The sequence below is a fragment of the Helobdella robusta genome (assembly GCF_000326865.2).
Source record: "Helobdella robusta unplaced genomic scaffold HELROscaffold_31, whole genome shotgun sequence".
NCBI lineage: Eukaryota > Metazoa > Annelida > Clitellata > Rhynchobdellida > Glossiphoniidae > Helobdella > Helobdella robusta.
Window position 1 is genome coordinate 1,124,628 of NW_008704544.1, and position 20,890 is coordinate 1,145,517.

Consider the following 20,890-nt stretch of genomic DNA (forward strand, 5'->3'; position numbering starts at 1 on the left):
TTTAAAAAATGTTTCAATTAATATAGTAACAATAGACGTATTGAAAATCATTGGGACACAAATGCTATGAAAATTAAAATGAAGGTCGATGATTGGGAGAAGTTATAATTGATCGACAGTATCAAAGATATCGTGAACGTTGGGTTTAGCTTCTAAATATTTGTTGATGTTCTTAATTGTTTCCGATCGTTCATTAATCGCTTCCAATTTTATTTCAAATAACTGACGTGTGAATGACATCAGATAAAGGTCTGGTAAACTGTCTGAATGACTTTTTTTTGTTGAATTCAGTAAAGTTTTTAAATCTTTAATCATAATTTCTATTTGATCAAAGACCGTTTGCTGGCCGAAGAAGTTGTCGTATCCGTTTTGCTGATCATTGAACCACATAATGAAAACTTTTTGGGTCCCAGTGGCCTCCATCGTGCAGTGTTCGTAGATTATCTTAAATGCTCTGTGCGCGCTTTCGTTCAACTTTATTCGATCGTATTTTAAGATCTGTTTGTCATTGTGGGTCAGGTTTTTATCTTTCTCATCCAAAAATTTCTTATACGTCAGCATTGTTTGTTCAACGCATTCATTTATTGTCCCGTTGCATTGTTTGGTCTTGCAGTTAACGATGGAGTCAGTGTAAAAGCGGCTTTTATTTGTTGTTATAACTGTCGTAATGTTTAATATATCTCTCTTCAAACTTTTCAATTTTTTTTCAACTAAGTGAAACTGTTCGTTAACGTTGAAGTCATTCAAGTTCAATTTTATTCTATTCTTGTCGAGGAGATGGAATTTGAAATATAAAAGATCATATTTTTCTAACGCTAACGATTTGAAAGCACACATTGTTTTGTACAATATTTCTTTGCATCTTTCTAGATCAGAATGCAGCCTGAGGCATAGGATTGCAAAGGAGGAATATTTGCGTGCGATTTCAATGTTCATCTCCATGTCACAATCCGTTGTCGTCTTTGCCAGTTGAAGGAGAGACGAATGAATGGATTTCATTTCGGCGATCAACAAATTGGGAAACTTCAATTCTTGTTTCTTAGTTACCATCACAATCGGATCGTTCATTAAAGTTCCGTGCGAGAAATTAAACGTTGACGAGTCACTTAAAATATTTCGATTGTACACTAAAACAGTATTTTTATTGCATTTCTCTTTGAGTTTTAGGTCGAGCACACTGCTGTTGCTTAAATATCGTGATGCCACTAGATAGTCGTTCACATTAAATACTTCAAACTTTTGGCCAACAAACTCCAATCTGTGCGATTCTTTCAGAGGCAGAGAGTTTCCAGGTTTGAAACAGTTGCTTATGAATTGCTGGTAGGTCAGCTGCAGTTGAAATGAAATTCGACAGGTGATTAAAAACGTGTTCGACCATTCGAAGGGATGGTTCTGGTGTTTCTTCACGACATGAAGATCGTTCGATTTTCGTTGTTTCAACAGCTCAGTCACCTTACCTAGGCTGGAATCTAATTCAAAAAATGGTGATTTTCCGTTAATGGCATGGCACATCAAACAGCCCAAGCTCCATAACAAGATGGAAACATTTTTCAACTGAGTTTTAACCGTGGATGTGAAATACATGTCGTCTTTGAAATGTTTGAAATAATAATCTGATACTTTGAATTGTAGGCTACCATTCTTCTTTTTCGAGCATAAAATTGTTGTAGTTTTCAAATGAAAGTTTGAAGGTATTAATTTTTTTTCGTGCAAATGATGTAATCCTTCAATTACATCATTGCCTAATGCTAGCAAGGACTCTTCATCTAATCCAAAATAATTATCAGGTATTGACAAGACATCCTGCAAACTATTTTCACTGCAGAACTCAACAATTAGAATATCTTTAAAAGATTTTGTATCTTTGGTGAGTTCAACCACCTTCAAAATATTTTTGTGGTTTAATTCTAATAATTGGTTTCTATCCACCAAATCATATTTCAAATCTTTTGAAACGAATTCCTCACCAGATTTTTTGTGTCTGCATTTGTAGGAAGGACCATTGAAGCCATCCCCAAGTTTCAGATCAGTAAACCACACAAAATTCTCACTCCCTCTCACTTTCATGGTCATTGATAAATTATCCACTTTGTCTTTTTGTTGGCCTTCAAAACGATAGGAAATATAACATATGATGATATAGATGATATAGTACAGATAATATTATATATATATAATTCGTATTGGAGACTTCCTTTTTGAGTTATTCTAAAATTTAGTTCTATATAATAATATATTATATACTAAGTATATATAATTTATAATATTATAATATATATATTATTATATATAATATATATTTTATAAATAGATTCTAATTAGACTAGTAACACTGCCAAGTCAAGCCTTTTAGTTACTTTATTTTATACTCTTTAATTTAATTAATTAAAATTTAGGTGTGCAAGGAACACAGACTGTTTAAGAAACGTTCAAAAAATTTTAACTTTCATTTGTTTTACAATATAATTATATATTAATTAAATCGTTATGACACGACGACAGAATGATAAGATGCTTAACAAAACTAAAAGTACAGTAAATTGTCTAAATTCCTAATTTTATACTAAATACCGTAAAGACCCAAAAGGGATGGTTACAATAACAAAACGCCAGCTTGGTCTTTCAACTGCTTAGAAACTGCGCTATTTTTGAATGATTTTTTAATATTGGAATTTCCAGATTTTGCAAATACGATAGATGAATTGCATTCACCGTTTAACATACTTTTATATAAACTTTTACAAATAAATTTAATAAATTAAAAATAAACACATTTTAATAATTACAAAAATAAAAAATTAAATATATTTATTTTATTAACTAATAAAAAAAAACTGAAAAAATTTGTTTTTAAAAAGTTCTTCGTTAACAACCAAGTATTTGAGAAAATTTAAGTATCATGGCTGACAACCAACATCATAAATTGTAAACAAAACAAAACTAATGTAGCAAATTTTAATTAACATCACCTAATTTTATTATTTTTCATTTTTTTCAAATTAATGCATTTATATTATTTAATTCTATTTTTGCAATTTTCAATTGTTCAGTAAAATAAAAGTTTATTTTTGGAATTTTCAACAAAAATTCAATCAGAACAATACAATTACAATACAATTGAATACATACACAATACAATAATAAACAATGGACAATAACAAAACGCCGGCATCATCGTCCAACTTTCCGTCTCGTTCGACTACAAGCAGTTTATTACACAATTGTTTAGCGGAACTTAATTTAGGTAAGTTCTACAATAACTTTGTCAGTGCAGGAATAACAACATGCGAAAAATTAGCATCTGTCTCAATGGTAGATTTCCCTACCTACTCCGTGATGACAATGACGGATAGGTTGCGGTTGTTTCGATTGATTGAGATAATCAAATCAATCATGCAGAAAAACAACTCCATATCTTCGCCCACCAAGGCTCTCAACCATTTAAAAAACAATCCTCTAAAGAGAGTGATGTCTGATGAACAAGTTAAACAGCAGCCTCTCTCTGAGCTCTTTGATAAAATATTTTTAAAAGATGATAAAAGTAATTCCTTACTTTCGGGGAATAAAAATAAGTCAGACTCCCAAAAAATTGAAAGGGTGGATAGTGCTCGTCGATCAATGTCTTCAAACAGCATTAACTGTTACATACCATCAGGCGAAAGAACAACGAAGCCTAATAAAAACACAGCCTCTACTGATGATAGCAGGATAGTTGGATCTGAAAAACCGGACCTGTTTTCTATAGAAGCCATTCGATTGTTCAACAAAAAGTCATTACAGTTAAATAGTGTTGACAGCAATATTCTCAAGCCAGTAGCCATTAAGATGACCACTGTGAAACAATCTCTTGAATGTAACAGCTGTTCACATGCTGACCATGATACACAAAGTAAATTTTCCTCTGAGAATGTAGCTGTCAAAAGTCCATCTTATTCTAAATTGTACCAAGAAACTAGCAACCAGCCAAAAGAAAAACAGAATGTTTTGTTGAAGGAAACAGTTTACAATCGTGGTTACAACTATGGGGTTCCTAACATTACCAATCCTGAATTAAGTAACTATTTTTACAAATGATTCATTTAAATGTTTTTTTCATATCAATTTAATTTACTGTGCCTTCATATAAAATTAAATTTAAAATGCACTTTCACTAATTTGAAAAAAACAATTGTTTTATTTTTCAACCACGACAGTGAAGTTAGACGCAATGAAGCCACAGCATAATTTCTCAACCTCTGATCGAATACGTGTTTGCATTCGAAAGCGACCGAGAAACGACAAAGAAGTCAAATCAAATGACCCGGACATTGTCTGCATCACAAATAGTTGCACAGTAACTGTGAAGGAGCAGAAAATGTCACTGGATCTAAGCAGGTATATACATCAGGTAAGGCTGCCTAGACATTATAATATGTTGATTTATGTTGTGCTAATTTTCTAGGCCTATGCACGACAATATATCGATGTGTGATATGTTAGCTTCTTGGTCTATACAATACATCATGTTAATTTTTAGGCCTATACATTATAATGTGCTAATTTGTTGGTCTATATACATTATAATATGCTAATTAGCGACTAAACTAACAAAAAAGTGATAAAAATAAACAACACAAACACCAATAAAAAAAAACGAAAAACTCATACAGCATGTGATGCATTTTGACGAAGTCTTCGATGACTCTAGTTCAAATGCAGATGTATATGGCAGAACAGTTAAACCACTTGTAGAGTTTATTCTGAATAAGTTAGATTTAACCTTTTCATTATAATTCTGATTATGAGAATTATAATTATTTATAATATTATTTTAATAATTATGTTAATAATCGTAATAATTTTTGTAAGAGGTGTAGCTGTCTGTTTTTCATTTGGTCAGACTGGTGCCGGCAAGACTTACACAATGATTGGAGACAAGTTTACTATGGGTGGGCTATTAATTATAATTATTATAATTATAATTATGCTATAATTACGTGGTAATAATAACAATAATAATTATAGAAGTTAAACAATGTCACACCAGGTTTGTATTTGCTGGCAGCAAAAGATTTGTATGCACACATTGAGAATAATTCAACTATGACATCATCAGCAACAGCAGCTGCAACAGTAGCTTCAGCAACGGCAGCTGCAACAACATCGTCAGCAACAGCAGCAGCTGCAGCTGCAACAGCAGACAACAAAAACGTTAATGATGAAAACTTAGGTTTGTGGGTGAGCTTTTACGAGATTTACTGTGGACAGCTGTTTGATCTACTTAATGATAGAAAAAAGTTAGTTGATTGATTGATTGATTTATTGATTGATTGACTGGTTTATATATTGATTGGCTGGTTGATTGTTTAATTAGCTTTTGGCTGATTAGCTATCTTAGTTATCTGGATTGGTTTGTTCATTGATAGAAAATTTATAAATCAATGTTTATTAATTTTGGTATTGTTTAATGAACATTTAGTGAAACATATGTAATAAAAATTCATTTTATTAATGACTTGTTATCGATAAATAAAATCATCATAATTGAAAGGTTGATAGTGATGGAGAAACACAACAAGCAAGTCTGTATAACGGGCCTGATGGAGACCTACGTTAAGGATTTAAATGCATTGATTCAAGTATTTGTTGTTGTTGCATACATACACGCACTTACACATACACATACATACACACAAACACGCACACATACATACACATTAACGTGCATAAACACACATACATACACGCAAACACATACAGGCCATAAACTACGGTCGATCAAATAGAAGCAGAGGTTGCTCAGGAGTTAATCCGGTATCCTCCAGATCCCATGCCGTCTTGCAGTTTGACGTCAGGTGCAAGGATTCTAATAGAAGGATTGGAAGGTTGTTGTGGAGGGATGTGTTGTGGCTTGTTGTGGTTTGGTGTGGCTTGTTGTGGCTTGGTGTGGCATGTTGTGGTGTGTTATGGCGTCCATTTTTGCTAACTTGAACGTTGTCACACCACACGCGCACCCAATGTTATTTTTATGTTTTAATGTTATTTAATGTTATAACGTGTTATACGCGCATATTCACAACCTTTATTTAATTTTTATTTGTCCTTTGTTGACCCCAGATTGACTTTCATCGACCTCGCCGGCAGCGAGAGAGCATCGGACGCCATGATGTGCAGCAAGCAGACAAGACAGGAAGGTGCTGAAATTAATCAAAGTCTTCTTGCTGTTAGTTCAATTCTTGAGTAGGTATACACGCACACACACACACACACGCTCACACACACGCATACACGCACGCACACAAAAGCGTACACGCAAACATCTTTATTATCATCGTAGTTGAAGGAGTGTATAAGATGTCTGGACCAGGAACAGCCGTACAAGCCATACAGACAGAGCAAACTGACTCACATCTTGAGAGAATCCTTCACTGATAATTGTAGAACCGTCATGATAGCTAACATATCGCCGACGCAAAGTGCTTGTGAGAATACTATGAACACGCTGAGATACGCCGATAGGTGTGTGTTCGTGTGTGTATGCGTTTCTGTGCTCTGTGTTGTACCTGTGTGTTTTTATCTTTTTTATCTTTGTATAATGTTTATTTGCTATAAAATTTCTTCATGATGCGATGTGTGGATTTCCAGAGCAGTTTTTCAAATTATGATAGAAGTAAATTATTTAAGTTCTGCTAACTTTTGCTTTTTGAAAATAAGAACCAAATCCAAACAAAATCACAAACAAACGGTTCTCACATTCTCGTCAGAGTGCAAGAACTGAAGAAGGAGCGGCCGAAAACAGTGATCAACGGCGCGAGAGATACGTCTGCAGGTGGCGTCGGTCAGCATCACCAGCTCAGCAACTTCCTAAAACTGAGTCACGTACAGGAAAGAGAAACAGACGCCAAACAGGTTAATTGCGCCCACACACCTCTGAACAAGTCAACTCCTAACAACTTGGCCACTAAGTTCTACAAACCGAAATTAATTCAGATCTCTGAATCTAACCAGCTAGATAAGAGGCAGAACAAATTGAAAATAAAAATTGCGAATGATTACTACATTGGCCAGCAGCCAAGAAGCTCCACTCCAAACGACAAACGCCAACCAATCACACCGCCACCTCACTCGCCCGTGCCCTTCTCGAAGAAAAGATTATTCAACAGGTCACCGGATATTTTAAAGTTGGTCAATTGGAATAGTGGCGCTGAAAAAGGTGGTTCGCGAAATTCGTTGCCGGGTCGGGACAATGCTACGTCCTCTATGAAGGACAGTGAGATGCATCACAGTGCCCACAACATCAAGTCAACATCCTCCTCGCTCATCAACAAGCAAAACAAGTTGAACATCAGCAGGTTCATCAAACATTCCGGAGATTCAAAAGCCGCTGCCTTCTTTAATAATTTGAAACAACAGATCAAAAGTCATCAGCATCGACAACAACACCAGCAACAGCAGTTACAACAACGTCAACAACAACAACAACAACAGCGTCAACAACTACAACAGCAGCAACTGAAGCAGCAAGGTAACAAATGTTTCATGGTAGCAAAGAATCGACTTTTCAAAGAATCATCCACGAAAAGCAAAATTTTCAAAACTAGTACAAACAATACTCACAAGACAACTGCACAGCAAAGCAGCGAACGGCAAGGACAGGCGTTCAGCAAGTCCGAACTATCATCGCCAACTAAATCAAACGATTCGAGCAAGACGCTAATAAACGAATCACTGTTTAAAACGTTTTCATCCATACGGCCTCTAAATTACATTTACCAGGAACAACAGCAGCAGCAACAGCAGCAGCAACAACAACAAAAGCTACAGCAGCAGCAACAACAGCAACAGAACGAGATAATTGAACGAATGCAAGACACTCCAGATATTAATTTTAAGATTTCAAACAGTTCAACACCACCATTCAAAACAGCGCGCCAACCCAACGCGACGACGATGGAGTTCTCACAAGGAAGCGACATGAACAACCACATCTCCAAATGTCTCTCCTTCTCCAGCGTGTTCGTGGATGAACAGAATTCAAACACTCCGACAGCTAACGAGTTGAAAAACTGGCCCCGCAGATGTCAGTCCATCGAGACGAGCAGCAATATTGGGAGTGAAGTGAAAAATTTGCTGAGTGAAGGAGAGCAGCAGAGGTTGCTGATGCAACAACAACATGAAAGGAGGAGGCAGATTCTGTCTGAGTACGAAACCTTCATTGTTGATTCAAAACAACAACTCTATAAGAAAGAACAACAACGGCCGCTACAACAGAAACAACAACATCCACAGCAGCAACAACAACCACAACAGCAGCCACAACAGCAGCAACTACGACAGCAACGGCAACAACAACAACATTTAATGGAACCAAAACAGCTAACGCAGCAACCACAGAATGAACAACTCGTGCAACAAAAACAATTATTGCAGCAACAACAGCTTCACTTGCAACACCAACAACAGCAGTTCAGATATTACAAACAGCTGCACCAACAACATAAACTACAACAGCAGCAGCAACAATTTAAACTGCAACTTCAGCAACAGCAGCCCCAACAGCCACAGCAACAACAAACAACTAACCAACAGTTAATTGCAAAAGTTCTCAATCTCAATGGCACAAATAATGATCAGGACAGTTTAGAGAAATTGTTTCACCGTCGCGAGATTCTACAAGTTCACATCGGGGCCACCCAAAATCAAAACCAGGTCACTCAAAATCAAAACCAGGTCACGCAAAATCAAAACCAGGTCACGCAAAACCAAATGCAGGTCACGCAAAATCAAAACCAGGTCACGCAAAATCGAAACCAGGTCACCCAAAATCAAAATCGAGTCCCTCAAAGTCGAAACCAGCTGGCGCAAGTTCACAATTTAAGCAGCGATGACTTGACCGACGAGACGGTGTTCACATCATTTGATTCCATCTCGACGATAACTGATGACCAGACATCTCTGACGCACCTGCCTAACAATGAGTACTTATTTGTTTATGTCTCTTTTCGTCTGCTGATGCGAGTTATGTCTTGCTCCTCAGTTTTGCAATGTATCGTGGAAACTTAGATTGAATGATTTGCCGAAAAAATTGCAAAAATTTTGAGCAAGTCACTTGTTTAATATTATGAATACATTCATGTGGCTGGTTACTGTTAATACATGTTTGTTACAATACTTGAATGTTATTAATGCACCATTCAATCAATCATTTATTCAAAGTCAATCATCAATCAACCAGCCAGTCAAACTGTCAATCGATTAATCAATCAGTCAGTAAACCAACCAACAAACCAATCAATCAACCAATGAATCAAACGTGATTGACATGACAGAAATAGATTAGTGACCGCCCATGAGATGCATTTGAATTCAGTAACACAGCTATGTAGAGAAGAAATTGATCTGCTGATGAAACTCAGAACCGGACAGCTGGTTAATCAGCTGGCTGTTTGATCGATTAGTTGATTGATTTGGTTGACTGGTTGGTTGATTGAGTTGATTGCTAGATTGATTGAATAACCTTTGGTTAGTTTAGTCAAAATGAACAAACAAATGAGCAAACGAACGAAGGAATGAATGACTGAGAGAAAAAAATAGACAAACGAATGAATGAACGAATGAACGAATAAATTTTATACCACATTCAGCCATTCGACAAATACGTCATGAGGATACGGGCAATCCTGGCGACGAAGAAGAAAATATCAGACGCCCTGATACGCCACATTGGACAATTGGAAAACAGACATAGCAGTCTCAATTAATTAACCGATTAACTAATTAACCATTTAACTAATTAGCTAATTAGCCAACGAACCGACTAACGATTAACCGACTTAAGCGATTAATCAATTGACCGGTCAATTGATTAATCGGTTATATATTAATAATTGTATATTAATATATAATATATATATAAATTAATTAATATATAATTAATATATATGTATATTAACATAACATAAATATATAATTATATATTAATATATATATTAATCGGTCAATTATTCTTATTGAGTATTTGTTTTTTATTGTATAAACGATTTTTTAATAATTGTAATGGGTATTATTAGTCGATGGATATTATCTACAAACACACATACCCCATACACACACAGGCACACACACGCACACACACACGCACACAAACACATAAATACACACACGCACACAAACACACACAGCTAGCACGTTAGATGAAAAAACGAATGCGTGTTATACTCGTTTTGGTATTTTTATACTGTATTTAAATTTAAAATATATGAAAAAATAAACAGAGTCGGAAAAGAGATGAGACAATAATTACAATTGAGAAACAGAAAAAAAAATTATTATTCACGCATAATAAATACGCGTTGTTATATATGGTGTCTAATTATGGATTCATAATTTAGAGTAAAATCTAACTTCCTCGTTCGCTCTATTCTAGAAAATTCTCAGTCGTTATTTCTATTGATGTTAAAAATATTGGTCTAGAATAAAAATATAAAACACACACACACACACACATACATGCGTATAATAAACAACAAAATCAACGACATATTTACTTGAAGTTGATAGCGGTATAGCAGCAGTAGGGAAAAATATAAAAAATGAAGATTGAAATGATTATAATAATATTAATAGTAACAATAGCAATAATAATAATAACAATAATAATAGGAATAATAATAATAATGAATGCAGTGTCTTCGTGCAGATATTGATTAGTACGTTTAATATTACAGCACCGTACGTTAACAGAACAGGATCACTAAAATGAATGAATGAATGAATGAATGGATGAATGAATGGATGAATGAATGAATAAATGAGTGAATGAGCGAGTGGAAAAATGAGTAAATGAATGAATGAGTAAATTAACGGATGAATAAATGAATGAACAAACGAACCAGTGAATGAACTAACGGATAAACTGAAGAAATAGTTAGAATAGCGGATGATTGAGTGCATTATTGAAAGAAGAATGAATAAATGATTAACGAATGAATAAACGAACAATTGGATGAATGAACGACTATATCCACGAATTATAAATTAAAAATATAAAAATTTCATTTTTACGGAGAGTTCACAGGAAATGTAGAAAAATTATGAAACAAATTTTTGCAAATCACAGCACGTATGTAAGATAAAAAAAATCTCTCTCTCTCTCTCTCTCTCTCTCCATATACATTCTCATTAATCGAGTGTCACAGACGTAGAACATGAATGAATGAGTGAATAAAAGAGAAAAAAAAAATGTTTTTTTTTATTCATTTATCGAATGACTAAGAGAAAGAAAGAAATGCAAAAAAACACATGACAATGAAAAATAAGTTAGTGAATAGATGGACAAATGATTGATTGATTGAATGGATGAATGAGTGAATGAATGAATAAATGAATGAATGAATGAATGAATAAACCAATGAATGGATGATTGAAGGAATGAATAAATAAATAAATTAATTAATTAGTTAATTAAACCACATTTTACACATTTTCATATTTAGAATAGTTAACAAAGAAATAACCACACAAACACACACATGAATATAAAACAGACGATGATTCAAAAGACGGAACATTTGTTTGCTCACAATCGAATTCGTGTAAAATATTTTTAAAACTTTAACGAACAGAGTAAAATGACAAAATGTTCACGATACAAGAAAATATAGTCATTATCATGATCAAGTCGTCATCGTCATTATCATTCTTATCATCACCATCATTACGTCATCATACTCATCCCTGTGACGTCATCATCCCTACATCATACCAGAAGTTGGGATGCTGACTCTGATGTTTCTCGGTTCCATCTCGAGTGAAAATTTAAATGTCTGGTCGTCATCTATAAGACGACTTGAATCTAACAAATAATCTGCAACCTAAGATGACGACGACGACGATGACGATAATGGTTGTGATGATGATTGATGCTACTGATGTGATGATTTATGATGATGATGGTTTATGATGATGATGATGATGATTTATAATAACGATGATGACTGATAACTATAGAATTAGAAAAATTATCGACTTTTTAAAATCCAAAATAGAAGAAATAAAAGTTCTACCACTAACTCTTCGCTGAAACTCAATCTTGTACGGCGTCTGTTGGAACGTTTTTATCTCTTGAATTACGTGGGCAATCTTAATTTTGAAAATTGAAAAAAATTATGAAAAATACGAAAAAAAATTAGAAAAACGAATTAAAAAACAAAAGCTAATTTGATAAAAAATTCATGAAGAAATCGAAAAAAAGTGAAAGTGAAAAAAAACAAAATAAAACTAAGCAAAACGCAAAAAACAGAACGCAAAAACATAATCTACCATCCTCATTTTCGAGAAGTTAACCAATCCGTTTTCGGTAACATTTGGCGTGCCCTCCTCGATGAACGACAGATCCGTGAGGTAAATTCCCAAATAAGGAATACACGGCGGATCGCACCTATAGTTTCATAATATATTTATATCACGCCATAATTTTATAATTATTTCAAAATTATGAAAAAATTATAATAGTAAATGATAAAATACCTATGGAGTGCTTCACGCATATTTTTAAACCTGCCATCTGCCGAGACTAAACTCTGCAACTTGTCAATCATCTGCCTCGTCTGATGGGTTGGAGATTCCATATTCAGGTCAATTATTCATTATTTAGGTTAATTATTCATAAGAATTATAAAATTCATTTAACGAAATTTATTGGCAATATAATGAGCAGTAAGACAACAAAACACTACACAATATAACTCTTAACGATAAAAACGATGCTAAAACGAAACTAAAACGATACGATACGATACGATACAGAATACCTGTTTAGGTAACTTATCCCACGTCTTCTTCAGCCGGTAGATGGAACTGTTGACGAAAGCGGCACATACCTGAAGAACCCCGTTGAAATTGTTGATGCATCTGAGTGAGTGAGTGAGTGAGTACGATGATGACTGTGATGACGATGATGAAAATGAATGATAATGACATAAATAAAATGATGAATATAATGATGAAGATAAAATGAAATTGGTGAACAAGTGAAAACAACAATTTTTATGTATAAACAATCTATATGTTAACGTGAACCACATCATCAATCAACAGCAGCAGTAGCAGCAGTAGTAGCAGCAGTAGCGGCAGCAACCACAACCTGCATATGTCGGCGATGGCGGCCCACTTTTCGATGCAAGCAACTCTTTCATTGATCGTCTGCCTCCTTATTATTTCCGATACGACCAGCCTACTCGCCTGCTCGTTTGAAATGATATCAATAATTTATTTTTAAATATAACAACATCTACTAGAACTACTGCTGCTGCTACTACAATTTTTATTACAGCTATTACTACTATTACTACTAATAATAATAATAAAATAATAATTATGAAGTTATAAAAGTAAAAATGAAACCAGCCTCATTAAATCTCTTGCTAACGAGAAGAACGTGTTGAGCTTTGCACGATTTTTCAGGTTTCATCCAAGCTTGGCCTAAAAGCTCCCTACCAACAGATGACTTTCATAAATATTTCACAATTAAACTTTATAATTATCACTTTAACTATTTTACGATACACCGTCACAAAAATTACATTGTAATAATACGAAGGAGTTAGAACGGTACGAACTCAACGTTGATAGCTGAGAATATTTTGTGGTCGATGTATGTCATCTGCTCGGCGATGTCCAGGGCAGCCAGTGACTCCAGGGAATCGTCTGATATCATCTTTGTTGCCATTTTTTCATTCATTCATTTATTATTATTATTATCATTATCATCATTTATTAGTATCATCATTTATTTTATTATTACCCTTGCTTTAAAGATAATACAGGCAAGACATTAAGTTCCTATGCCAAATTCGCAGAAACACACAAATAAACAGACAGACAGACAGACAAACAGACAGAGAGACAGTCAGAGACAAGCAAACAGACCGTCGGTGGAGTGAGTATTTTTTGTAACATCTCTTCAGATTCGGCCAGTGACGTATCGGCTTTGTTGAGCGCTAACGAAACGACGTTTGCAGCTTTGTATTCGACCGGTAGTAAGGTTGGGTCACCTAACATCTCCTCCAACAAGTCGTTCACGTTGTCTTTTAATTCCTTGTCCATGTCAAAATCCTGCCAGCGTCAAACGAAAATTGTGAATTTTTAAGCGAAAATTGCAAAATTTTAGAAATTTCATTCCAATGTTTGTGAAAAATAATGATAATAAAAAACTAATTATATAATTATTATTATCATTTGGTAAGCGACGTTGCTATCATTATAATCACCATCATCATTACGATGTCACCACCATCATCATTATCATCACCACCATCATCATGACGTCATAATAGCCATTACAACCTGACAGTGTTTAGTGACCCAATGTCTGAGGACGTTGAGGACCCGCATAGTTGCAAACGTGCTGATCACTGATTCTCTCTTCTTACTCGCCATGAACTGCTTCAATTCTTGAACAGCTGATCGAATGAACGACTCGATCAACACACCAGCAATCAATTAAAAAATCAACCAACTAATCGGTTAATCAACCAACTAACTGATCAATCAAATTTAAATTTTATAAATGTAATAATAAATTTAAGAGCACATAAGAACAAAATCAGCGAGCAAACATTTAGCGGAGTGTTTTCCAGAACCGGCCGTAGCAGCAGCGAATGCAACAGCGGCCGCGCTTGAACTGGATCTGAATAAAAACGAAAAAACTTTTGTTTAAATTCGAATTTTTTTTACAAACAGTACAACTTTTCTTGTTAAAAATAATCTTAATAACACATTATTCAACGCTTCTAAATTATGACAATTACAATTACAAAGACAATTTAACCCTTTGACACAACCTTCTCTTAGAAGCCCTTGATGACGTCACCACAATACCGGCCCTGGTGGCAGGGGCCAGACATTCAGAAACTGTGGCACAACTGCTACGTGGACTCAAGCATTGCATCTGATCTTGATCGTATAAACTGTATTTGCCTATGTTTCAGCGTCGTTCGATCATATTGAGATGCAGTGTTCGTTGTATTTGAGTTATAAGATAATATAAAGTCACTAATTTTTTATTTTCATCAATTATTATAGTATTAAATTATAAAAATTTAAAAACTCTAAACTAAATTACTTTAATTAAAAAATTGCTCAATCTCTGAAACAAGAGAACAAAATTTGAAGAACGTTGTACTTGTCTTGGGTTTGTAGGAGAGCGAAGCGTGATGAGCAGGTATGGTGCCCGTGAGAGAGGTGGCGCCTACAGATTGCCTGTGGTAGCCATGCTGGTGATGCAAGTGGTGGTGATGTTGCTGCTGGGGGTAGGGCATGTTTGGCATGGATTCCCTCTTGCTCTGACTACTACCACTTCGGTGCGATGACTTACGTAGAGCCCCGGAAGCTGCAGACGCAGAAGCCGATCTTGGATGTGCTGTCACTTGGAGGTGAGACGATGAACTGACCGTCGTTGTAGCAGACGCTATCTCCGATCGTGAAGATTTTCTGAAAACTGGAAAATTTCTCGATTGTCCACTTACGGAGAGTCTAGCTGAATGGTGAGCGTTCTTATGATGGTGAGATTTCTTGAAAACTGGAGGTTCGTTTTCAATTGGTGCCCTAACCCTATCAAACGGCTCTGAAATGTTTAGAGCCGAGTGTCGTCTGACTTTAATATCAGCTGGAATTTTCATGCAGAGGTTTGTAGTCGATGCTGTGGCATCTGCGTTGTTTTTGTCGCCATCGTCACTAGCGCTGCTATCTTTGCGTTGAAACAATTGAAATTTTTGTTTGCTTTTTGAGCTATTTAGTTTGTCAAAAAAAGAAAATGCAGATGATTTTTGTTGTTGTTTTTGTTGTTGTTTTTGTTGATGCACCTCGTCTGTTCCATTTAAATTTTTGAATTCATTTTCCTGAACGATTGTGATTTTTTCTTTCTTGAAATTTTCTACTTTTGCGGTACCAGGTTTAATATTGGTCAGTTCTAAGAGCTGGTTTTTGAATGATTTGAAAAATTGGCCGTGAGATTCTTCTTTGGCGTCCAAAGAAGTTTCCATCTTTATGTTATCTGTAAAATTCTCCTTCTGATCACTCCATGGGAACGATGTTGGTGACGTGGAACGCCGTCTCTTCAATCCAGCAAGTAGCATGCAGTCATTAGTTGCTGATGACAAACTATATTTTGGAAAAATAGTCGGCGAAAGTGCTAGCGCGTTAATCTGATAGTTGTAGTTGAAGTCGTTGTCGCCAGTTCTGTGGCCACCATTGAAACCGTGGACATCTTCATTAGGAACTGCAAGAGAAGCAAGTTGATGGGTGGATGCTGACAGTCTGCACTGGTTGTTTTTTATATGGTGAGACTTGGAGGCGTACAACGGAGATAGGAACATGTTCTTCTTACCGATCAGTCGGTTTCGAATCGAATCATCTCTCTTCTCGTCACTGAAGGGTCCGTCGAAACAAGTACTTTTTGTAACGACAGGGTTGTACTCAATAACCGGTGATCTGTTGGGCTTCAAACCCAGTACATCGTCATCATAAGTTGATATTTGAAGAAGAGATGGCAGCGTTAATGGCTGAGGTTTTGCCGATTTCGGTGTACCTGCTACTCGACTGGATATCATGGGAACAAACACAGAACCGTTATTTGAAGGAGATGGTACTAAAGTTGAAGATGATGATCCTTTTATTTTTTGTACCGGTTGATTCGGTATGTTAAGTTGTTGTGATATCATTTTCGATTGGATGATATTGAGCGGCTCTCTGTGGTGACATTCGTGGAGCGTTTCTTGCAACGAGGTAGAGTGTTGTTTGTTGAGCATTGTAAACTTTCTCTTTGATAGCTCATCACTTTCTTTATTATCTTCTTCATCCTCCCCATCATCAACATCATCATCTTCGTCATCAAATTTGTGGTCTTCCGATGATTCTTCCAAGATATCGTTGAACTCACTCGGCTTGCTCTTGAATTGCTGATGCAAATGAACATTTTCAAAGGTTATTACAGTAATTCCAAGGATAGTTTAATGATTTTTTCATACAACTAGTTGGCCAACAACAAAATAATGTTTAAATATACTTTAGCGTACAGACTCGTTCTTTGTTAATAAACCACCGTATAGAAACTTTATCAGATTATCTTCCATACAAGCATCGACTAACTTGCGATACGCTGTGGACCATCAGAAGGTCATTTCGATTTTGAGCGGATATGACGTCATCGCGATAATCGTCAGGTTGCAGGTCGATACTCTCGGAGAGTGTCTCAAATGATGCTATCGGGGCGAGTTTCGGAGCTTTCGGAATCAAATATGACGTCACAGTTGTCGTGGCAGGGATGGGAAGGTTTTCTTGAAAAATTGAAATTTATTTAAAAATTACTTCATTCAAAAATTATAAAATAACTTGTACCCTGATCGTCAATGTGGTGGTGTTGATGGTTGAAACCGGCCAACAACTGCTGACAGTTGCCATCGACTTTGGATGAATATTCATCTTCAAATGTGACGCCCTTTTTGGCGCCTTCACTTCGAATGCTAATTTTTCTCGATTTGTTCGATACAATACTAACACGATGTTGTTGTTGTTGATCATCGGTTTGCTGTTGTTGTTGTTGTTGATGCTGTTGTTGTTGTTGGGCAAACCAATCATAATATTGTTGTGGGTGATGTAGTTGATACTGCTGATGATGTTGCAGATGCTGCTGCTGCTGGTCTTCAAGAGCGCTGCTTGAATCCGTTGAGTCGTCGTTGTCGAATGATTGTCTGTTTATTTGTTTGTTTGTTTGTCTGTCTGTCTGTTGGGTTGTCTGCTTGTTTTTGATTGTTTGTTTGTTTGTACATGTGTTTTGTACAGTTGATAGTATCTCTCCAATTTGTTTATTGAGTATACATATATACAAAAATATTTCCATACATATTTATATAATATTAATTTTAAAATTAAATTTTATTTCCAGAATGTTTCAGTAAGATACGAGATACATTTTATCCTAACGAGATACGAGATACATTTTATCCTAACATCAAAAACGAATCCCAATTCTAACCTGTTACTTCCGTTACAACTCCTATCATTCCCACTGGAAGTTTGATGGATAGATTCGAGGTTACAGCATTCCGGATTCCGGTAGACGTTTCTTAGAGCCTCCACTATCATAGATCCGGTGGCGAATACTCGATACGTCAGCAGGAATGTGTTGAGGAAATCGATACTTAAGAACCGAAGGTCGGTTAACCGTTCGAGTAATTTATCAACCGACGCGTGTCGAATCTTGGGTGACAACCGAGGTTTTTGTATTTTAGATAATAATAATAATAGTTAGCGACAAAATACTTCACATAAATTAAGTAATCTACTTACACTCAATTACTGATGTGAATAATTAATTAACTAAGTATTAATTAATTGTGAAATTATGAAACGCTGAGTTACTATTACTACTATACATGTTACTACTAAAGATGCAATGAGTAGGGTACTTACTTGCGGAACTTTACATGAATTCAATGATTTGCTGAATTTTATATCTACTTCATCTTTGAACAGTTTTGGATCACATCTGTTATTAATTATTATTGTTACTATTGTTAATTATAACTCTAATTAATTATAACTCTAATTAATTATAACTATAGTTAATTAAAACTATAATTAATTATAATTACAGACCTCATGGATTGGGGTAACGTTACAGATGAGGAGTCACTCAGTGTACAGAAGAGCAACTCGTTGTAATGCAAATTGTCTATACACTATTTAAGATGGGAGAGAAATTAGGTAGATGCAAAATTAACTCAATTATGAAAACTACTGCTGCTACTACTGCTGCTGTTACTACTACAACTACTACTACAACTACTACTAAAATAATAATAGTAACAATAATGATAATGATAATGATAATAGTAATAATGACAGCATTAGTACAGTGATGATGAAAACGATGAGAAAAAAAATTGTCGAAATATCGGAGAGAGAAAGAGAGGGATATGGTGAAAGAAAAGGAGAAAGAGACAAAAAGAGAGAGAGAGAAAAACTGGAAAGAGAGAGAGAGAGAGAGACAAAAATGACAAAAGATGAAAATGTTGTTTGCATGAAAAGAAGATAGGCTTGCACGACATCTACTGAGGCTTTTAATTATTTATTATTAAAAACACAATAGGGAGAAAACATTTTTCTTGAAAAATATGAAAAAACAAGCAAACTAAGTAAACAGCTTGTCGAATTTTTTTAAATTTATTAGTATTTTAATTCAAAAACAAATGTACGATCTTTGGCAACCTTAAACGTCATCAACAGTCATAACGTGACAAATTTTAAAAATGAAAATATGGGAAATAAGAGGAAAGAAATAAATGAGACAAAATAAAATAAACAAAAAAAAATATTTTTTCAGAAAAAAACTCTAACAATTTTATTTACTTGAGATGTTTGTTTATAACATTTTTACCCCAACTGTCATTTCGCATGTTTTTTTCGGCACTTTGAAAAATTTTTTCTTTGAAATTTATTATATACGGTTTTAAACTTTTTAAAGAAAAAAAAATGTTCCTTCAGTAAAATGCTTTTAGTAAATAAATGCACTTTTAGTTAAGTTTGTTCATTATTTCGTATATTCTTTGTTTTCTTCGTCGCCCTAATTTATGAGGACATGTTCTTGTCTTACGGGGACAAAATTTTTTTTACCTCACGTACATACGTACACACGCACGCACGCACACATACACATAAACACATACAAATCTTTAAACACACATGGCTATACATGCGCATTCAAACACACACACACACACAATTATAAGGATCAGTTTTTAAAAAATAAAAAGTCAACAGATACGAAGTAACTAAACACACACACACACACACACACACACACACACACACACACACACACACACCACACACACACACACACACACACACACACACACACACACACACATATATATATATATATATATATTAGTTTATCTCATCAAATGGATATTTTTATACTAGATTTTACATCTAACAACTTTTTCCACTCGCTTACATGTCCTCGGGAAAAATAATTAACAAAGTTTCAGGCAATCATCCATGAAAATCCGATCCAAAATTAAATTACGTACCTACATATATACATACATACATACGTACGTACGTACATACATACATACATACATTCATACATACATACATACATTCATACATACATACATACATACATACATTCATACATACATACATACATACATACATACATACATACATACATACATACATACATACATACATACATACATACATACATACATACATACATACATACATACATACATACATTCATACATACATACATACATTCATACATACATACATACATACTACATACATACATACATACATACATACATACATACATTCATACATACATACATGCATACATACATACATACATACATACATTCATACATACATACATACATACATACATACATACATACATACATACATACATACATACATACATACATACATACATACATACATACATACATTCATACATACATACATACATACATACATACATACATACATACATACATACATACATACACGTACACTCAAATTCCAAAAAACATTGGAACTAGAAACCAATCAAAATGAACGCACTTATTTATTTTTCATCTAACAAGCAAACATCTCATAGAATGTGTCACACACGCCACAAAAACACACCCCCGACACGTCACTCAGGTACAAACACCTCTCTCCTACAAACACACATCCACTTTCACACACTTCATGACACACACACATATACACTCACACACACGCGCACACCACGGTTACACTGTAAGTTAAGATTACTTTTATTTCGTCTTCTTGTTCTCGTTAATTTTTCTTTCATTTAGCAAATAACTTTAAGGTAGATGGTGTGAAT

The 20,890-nt window shown here is 34.8% G+C and overlaps 4 protein-coding genes across 4 annotated transcripts; 1 reads left to right on the top strand and 3 right to left on the bottom strand.

The window, feature by feature from the left end:
• Positions 1–102: 102 nt before the first annotated feature.
• On the bottom strand, positions 103–2,073 carry HELRODRAFT_174894 (hypothetical protein; the record flags this gene model as incomplete). Its single annotated transcript, XM_009022327.1, has 1 exon — positions 103–2,073. One exon carries the CDS (start codon positions 2,071–2,073, stop codon positions 103–105), a length of 1,971 nt encoding a protein of 656 aa, XP_009020575.1.
• Positions 2,074–4,207: 2,134 nt separating this feature from the next.
• On the top strand, positions 4,208–6,604 carry HELRODRAFT_82112 (hypothetical protein; the record flags this gene model as incomplete). Its single annotated transcript, XM_009022328.1, has 8 exons — positions 4,208–4,387; positions 4,650–4,747; positions 4,849–4,928; positions 5,117–5,276; positions 5,531–5,618; positions 5,740–5,864; positions 6,097–6,202; positions 6,317–6,604. 8 exons carry the CDS (start codon positions 4,208–4,210, stop codon positions 6,602–6,604), a joined length of 1,125 nt encoding a protein of 374 aa, XP_009020576.1.
• A 5,128-nt stretch (positions 6,605–11,732) lies between these two features.
• Positions 11,733–14,418, bottom strand: HELRODRAFT_174896 (hypothetical protein; the record flags this gene model as incomplete). Its single annotated transcript, XM_009022329.1, has 10 exons — positions 11,733–11,852; positions 12,052–12,120; positions 12,301–12,418; positions 12,538–12,587; positions 12,792–12,891; positions 13,124–13,221; positions 13,409–13,486; positions 13,604–13,696; positions 13,909–14,094; positions 14,326–14,418. The coding sequence occupies 10 exons, from the start codon at positions 14,416–14,418 to the stop codon at positions 11,733–11,735; spliced, it is 1,005 nt and encodes a 334-aa protein (XP_009020577.1).
• A 373-nt stretch (positions 14,419–14,791) lies between these two features.
• HELRODRAFT_174897 (hypothetical protein) lies at positions 14,792–19,429 on the bottom strand (the record flags this gene model as incomplete). Its single annotated transcript, XM_009022330.1, has 8 exons — positions 14,792–14,958; positions 15,164–16,937; positions 17,128–17,315; positions 17,371–17,729; positions 18,014–18,237; positions 18,451–18,526; positions 18,637–18,719; positions 19,424–19,429. 8 exons carry the CDS (start codon positions 19,427–19,429, stop codon positions 14,792–14,794), a joined length of 2,877 nt encoding a protein of 958 aa, XP_009020578.1.
• Positions 19,430–20,890: the final 1,461 nt, after the last annotated feature.